The sequence below is a fragment of the Equus przewalskii genome, chromosome 1 (genome assembly GCF_037783145.1).
Source record: "Equus przewalskii isolate Varuska chromosome 1, EquPr2, whole genome shotgun sequence".
Taxonomy (NCBI): Eukaryota; Metazoa; Chordata; class Mammalia; order Perissodactyla; family Equidae; genus Equus; species Equus przewalskii.
In genome coordinates this window covers 120334890-120340889 of record NC_091831.1, presented here as the reverse complement: position 1 = coordinate 120340889, position 6000 = coordinate 120334890, and the positions used below count along the sequence as shown (strand labels likewise).

General features: G+C 41.0%; 1 protein-coding gene across 2 annotated transcripts in view; it reads left to right on the top strand.

The window, feature by feature from the left end:
* Positions 1 to 1080: 1080 nt before the first annotated feature.
* REC114 (REC114 meiotic recombination protein) overlaps positions 1081 to 6000 on the top strand; it is an 88912-nt gene continuing 83992 nt past the window's right edge. For both annotated transcript variants that reach the window (XM_008528257.2, XM_070621769.1), the window contains exon 1: positions 1081 to 1268. In XM_008528257.2, coding sequence (XP_008526479.1) covers positions 1110 to 1268 — 159 coding nt within the window. In that variant the 5' untranslated portion in view covers positions 1081 to 1109. The remainder of the gene's footprint in view (positions 1269 to 6000) is intronic.

Sequence of the window (6000 nt, the reverse complement as noted above, 5' to 3'; positions counted from 1 at the left end):
GTAACCCCTATGATGACTAGCATAACTACAGGCTGTAGATATTTAATCTATGTTTTGTCAAGTGAATAAATTACCTCCTACTCAACCATTATCCATGCATTTCATACTCTTTGACGTGCATGGTTTTAAAAATTGTTTGCATTATAACTGTACTTTATGTGTTTGGTTAACATAGGCTCCATCCATATACATTACTTCTGATTTGACAGATTGGATGATAGCTAAATTCTTTGCAAGTAAGGTGGACACATGGAGAGACTGTGAAGTACAGAGTTCTACTCTGGCTGTGTTACCTTTGGACAAATCACTTCTACACTCGGGACCTCATTTTGCCGCCATCTTTTCAATGGGGGTTATAATCTCTGTTTCGCTTCTTTAATTCACCACAAAGTTGTCAGGAGGACAAATGGAATAACAGATGTCGAAGTGCTTTGCTGACTGAAAATTCCCTAGACTTGTCATTTAGTTGTACCTGCAGTCGGATTGAGGCACACTTTTATTGCCGGCAGCCCCCCACCCATTTGCTCCTCTCTTTTAGAGAAAACTTGACCGTCCGGAGGGAGTATGTCCAGGCGGTCACAGGATGATGAGGAAATAACCCTATTTTCTGAATGGCGGGTTGAAATGGGGCTGTGTTGCCGAGGGTTTGAGGCGGGCGCAGGGATGCCGTTATCTGAAAGCCTGCTGTGAGGAGGGGAAACACACTTGTCCAGGCAGCCTCAGAGAGCCGGCCTAGCCCGAGTGTGGAAGTTACAGGGAGTCAGCCAGTTTTCAGAACTGTCTCGGTCAGAGCAGCGGGACGATGACACGGGCGGCGTAGGGGAAGGTGAGGGCCCGTAACGCTACCGAGGCAACACCAACTACCATTGATAAGTGTCACAGCCCCACTTCCAAGTGGAAGTTACTGTCTCCACTTAGCCCACCAAGAAGAAAAGGCTCCCAAACTCCAGAGCGAGGCCCGCAACCCGGGGAGCCCCCTGCAGGCGTCTTCGGGGCCTGTCCCTTGGCTTCCGCTCGAGGGGCGGGGGCCTTGGGCCACTTCGCTTCCTGATTGGTTAGCTGCGCCCGATTGGCAGGCCCCCGTCGCTGCGCACGCCGGGAACCCCAAGATGGCGGAGGCGGGAAAAGAGCAGGCGGGCTTGGGCCTCCCCGGAGGAGGTGCGGCGCAGTGGCCTCTGCAGCGCTATGGCCGCTTCATTCCCTCAGGCGCTGGAGAGTCGCCCGGGCCTGGCCTGGAACCTGGGACAGCCTCTTCTCTCACGTGGAAGGTGAGGCCTGAGGGTGGGAAAGGCCTCGAGGTGCTCATCCCTGCAGGGAGGGAGAGAGGACTGGGGCCAGCTGCCGCACAAGGCCTGGACCTCGAAGGCCACGTGGGCAGGAAGAGGGGACGCCGAGGGACTGAAGGGAATAGATAGCCAACAGTTATCATAGGAAATATGTATGTGTATATGACATGGTTGGAACCCAGTACATTCTCAAAATAATTATACAAGGGAGTAGTAAACTTCATATATTCAACAGATATTTATTGAGCATCAGTTATGTGTGAGGTTTTATTGAGGGTGCTGGGGATACATCAGTGAACAATATATAAACAGTCCCTGCCCTCATTTATGTTTTTAATCTAGTGGGGGACATAGTATTTATCCAAATTTATACATGTATAATTATGTAAACCAGTTCCACGTCCCTTAGGTGGAAGGGATGGTTGGATAGTCCATATCCAAGTTGTCGTGCTATAGTCAGGCGCACACACGTGGAAGAAGGGCTAAATTTGAATCCTAGCTTTGCCACTGGATTTCTGTCACCTTGGTTAAGTTACTTATCCTCTCTGTACCTTATTTACCTCAAAGTAGAGATAATAATAGTACCTATTTCATTGGGTGGTTGTGAACATTGCATGAATTAATATATAAAAATCACCTAAAACAGTACCTCATATAAAGTTTTATTATTTTTTTGTCCTGGTGGTATGTTTTAACGCTATGAGTTGCTAGTCATTGGTTCCTTTTGGTCTGGTTTGACTGTGGATGTGGACGTGCATGTGTATGTTGGTGTGGTTCGGGCAGCAGTGGGTAGGAGAAGCGTCAAAGAAGGAACAGATATTCCAGGTAGAGGATGTGACACGTGCAAAGGCTCTGCACCTGGAAAAACCTCAGCATGTGTAATGTACAGAGAAAAAGAGTAAGACTGGTGCTTAGAGAACAAAGGAGCCATAGCATGAGATGAGTTTGTCTGGAGAGGCAGGCAGGTGCCTTGTGAACGTTGTCCTAAAACCAATAGGACTCCACCAAAGGGTTTTAAGCAGCAGCATTTTTGTCTTTGAAGGATCACTTGTTGATGCGTGGAGATGGAATTGGAGGGGAATATGAGTAGATTCAGGAAGATCACTTAGAATGCTATTGCAGTATGGTAGGCAAGAGATGATAATGACTTGGACCTGAGGGAAGGGAGTTGGGAGAGGATGGCAGCAGAGATGGGGAAACTTGGCGTATTAAAGCTATATTTTGGAAGCCAAAATGACAGGACTCAGAGATTGATTGGATATGAATGGTGAGAGTCAAGGACTGCTGGGTTTCTAGCAGGAGCAACTGAGTAGATGGTTGACAATAGGAAACATTGGAGGAGGAACAGTAAAGGAAAGATGCCAAGACTTCAGTTTGGGGTGGAAATGTGTTTAAATGTGTTTATGAAGCATCCAAGTGGAGATGTTGAATAGGTACTTGGATATACGGTTTAGACTCAGAAGAAAGGTCTGGACTGGATATGTAAATGTGTTACCAGCATGAAGGTGGGTCATCAGCATGTAGGTGATACTGATAGTTAGGAGATTATATGAGATTCTAGATAGTCCAACAGTTGTAGGTCAGGTAGAGGGGACAGAGTCCCTAAAGAAGATTGACAAGGGCCAGAGAGTTGGAAGGCACCCAGGAGAAAGCAGGTCCATCAAAGCTACAGAAAGTCATTTCAAGAGGGAGGGAACAATTAACTTTGTTGAATGATGCCGCAAAGTGAAGAAAAATGATGACTAAGGCATGTACATTGAATTTAGCAACATGAAGGTCCTTTCAGTCTTTACCAAGAGAAGTTTCAGTGGAGTCAACAGGGTGGAAGCCAGATGGGGGTTGAAGAGGGACTGGTAGGTGAGGAAGTGGAGCCAAAGTGCATGGACAGTTCTTTTGAGAGACTTGACTGTGAATGTGAGGATGGGGCATAATGAATTCTTCACCAAATTCTAGAATATTAGAGCTAGAGGTACTACTTAAAGCTTGAAATCAATATGTCTAGGACCATAAAAGAGGCATTGAATACCTGGTTTACTCATGGAACCCTGTATCCTGAGAAATTGTATAGGTTGCAAATGCAAAATGGGTGAATACAGAGTTAAATTGAAGGATGACTGATGTATAACAGGATCTTATAAAAAACTGGGGATGTTTGAGGACATATTTAATTTTTGAGACAGCCCAACGGGTTCCTTGATAGCTTCTCTTAACACCCTTTGAACCCTCTCTCCTAAGGCATGGGTGTTGGGTACATTGACTCAGATGCAGCCAGGTAGCTCTTAGATTCTTTTGCTGCAACCCAGAGGCCATAGATGTTTGACCATTCTAAGGAGTTGATTGTTATTAAAAATTTTTTCCCTTCTCTTTGCAAAGTTCTTCACAATAGCTTATAAGGAATGTCACTTTTCAAATGTTTGGCATGAATCCCTGGCTACAGTGACAAGAGATGAGGTTGGCTTTTGCAGTGCTTTTGAAGACTGAACATTTGTACCTTCTTTTGAATCTGTACCGAACCATCCTACCTGCTGTGATCAGTTTCAACCTAGGTCTGTCATTTTTTGGGGGGAAAAGCCAAAGAAAAAACAAAATTTGTTCTATTTTATGTGCAGTGTGACTATTGTGCAATAGTAATAATAAAAGATGAGCCATCTAAAGAACTGCACTAAGTCCCATGTGAATTTCTTATTTTATGTGGTATCTGTGGTAAAAAAAATATGTTAGGGAAAGCATAGAAACATATTATTGTGGAGGATAGAGTCATTCTGGTCATTTTTTCTCCAGGGAACTTTCAAGTGAAACCTATTTTGAGTTTTTTCTTTTTCTTCTGAAATCATGGTGAGAATCTGATCTCCTAGTACTGTTCTATATAGTTGTTTAATTACAGAGAAGACTTTCATCACAATAGCCACATGCTAAAGCAAAAAAAATGTCATCTCAAGAGAGAAAATGAATAAGTACAACAAGACTTGTAAGACTTGAAGTCATAGTTGAGAGGTAAGGTCAAGTCTGAGAAGCATTATATATAGAATATCTAATATATAAATTTATATTGATTTGGTTTGTCTGAATTGAGTTATTCTTACCAAAAGTCACTATCTGGAGATAAATTAACCATAGTTTGGAAGCAAATAAACTTTTTGTAACACTGTAAAACAATGTTAAAAAAATCAACAGTTTAGAACTGTGCTATTCAGACTTCAGTATACGTAGAAATCACTTGAGGATTGGTTTTTTTATGCAAATTCTGATTCAGAAGGTCTGGTGTGGGGAGTGAAATTCTGTAGTTCTAACAAGCTTCTGGGTGATTCTGATGCTATTGATTCTAGGACCACACTTTGGGAGGCAAAGGTTCAGACGACCTTGAATGAAATGAGCTGCCATAGTAAAATTAATAAAATGAATTTATGGAGTTATGAGGTAAGACAGTCAGATTCACAATGAATATACAAACATTTTATTAATAGGGTTAATATTTAAACCATCTGTCATTTAAGTGGAATGAGCAAATGAAATACAAACTTGAACTTGATTTTAATTCCTTACATCTGTTAGCCCAGCCTTTCTGAAAAGATTATCATAATAACAGATTGGTCCGTTTTATGTATTTTATGTCTGGATGTAATTTAGTCTTCTAATTTGAGAATAATTTTGAAAGGTGATGTTAATTGCAGGTTGCTTTTAAATTAAAGTTTTACCACATTTTTCAGATTCCAAGGATTTCTCAGATATGCCCTAATTTGTTGAACCTGACAACTTCTTATTTTTTCCTTTCAAAGGGGAAAAAAAGTCATCCTTTAATTTTTAGAGGAGGAACTTAAAATAATTGCCCTACTTAGAAATTAAGAAATAGAATATGAAGTTTGTACTTGGAATGAACTTTTAAATGTGAATTCAATATAAGATATACTTTGGGTCCTCTTAACTGTCCTTTTTTTCTTTGTACTCCTAGTGCTTGCATATTACCTAGCGTATGATAGATGCTCAGTAAATATTTGACCAGACGTGTGGTAACTTCTCTGAACTTTTCTTAAGATAATTAGTGATAATTATGACATGATAGCCACTATTTGTTAAGTGTTTTTTTTGGTTTATTTCTTACAGCACTCCTATGAAGCAAACATTATTATACCCATTTTATAGATAAGTGAACTAAAATTTAGAGAGGTTCAGTGGCTTGCCCAGGAACACAGAGATAATAAGTGAGAAAAAAGAATTCAGACCCTGGTTTTCCTGTTTCCAGAGCTTGTGATTTTTAACTACTATGCCGTTTGTCTTAGAAGTGTTAATATTTCATATGGGGAATAGCAGTTCAGTTATATGGATGAGGAATTTTGAGATTAATACACAGGATGAAAATGATAAAAAATGGCAGTTTTTTTAAAGGATAATGTAAGATTTAATAAAACCCCAAGAAAATTATTTGTTAGACCAGTAGTTCTTTGCATGCCTGGTAATTTTTGATTGGATGCCTGATGTTGTGCATTTTACCATGTAGGGCGTAGGATATTTTTATATTCCTATAATATTCTGGAGCTTTTTTTCTGGGATAAGTTATCTGGAAACAGTTTGATCCTTTCAAGTCTTGCTTTTAAGCTTTGTCAGGTAGGACCAGAGCATATTGTTCTAGGGCTAATTTTTTCCCTCTCCCGAGGCAAAACTCTTCAGAGTACTCTACCCAGTATCCTGTAAATGATGATGCTTTTCAGTCTGCCTG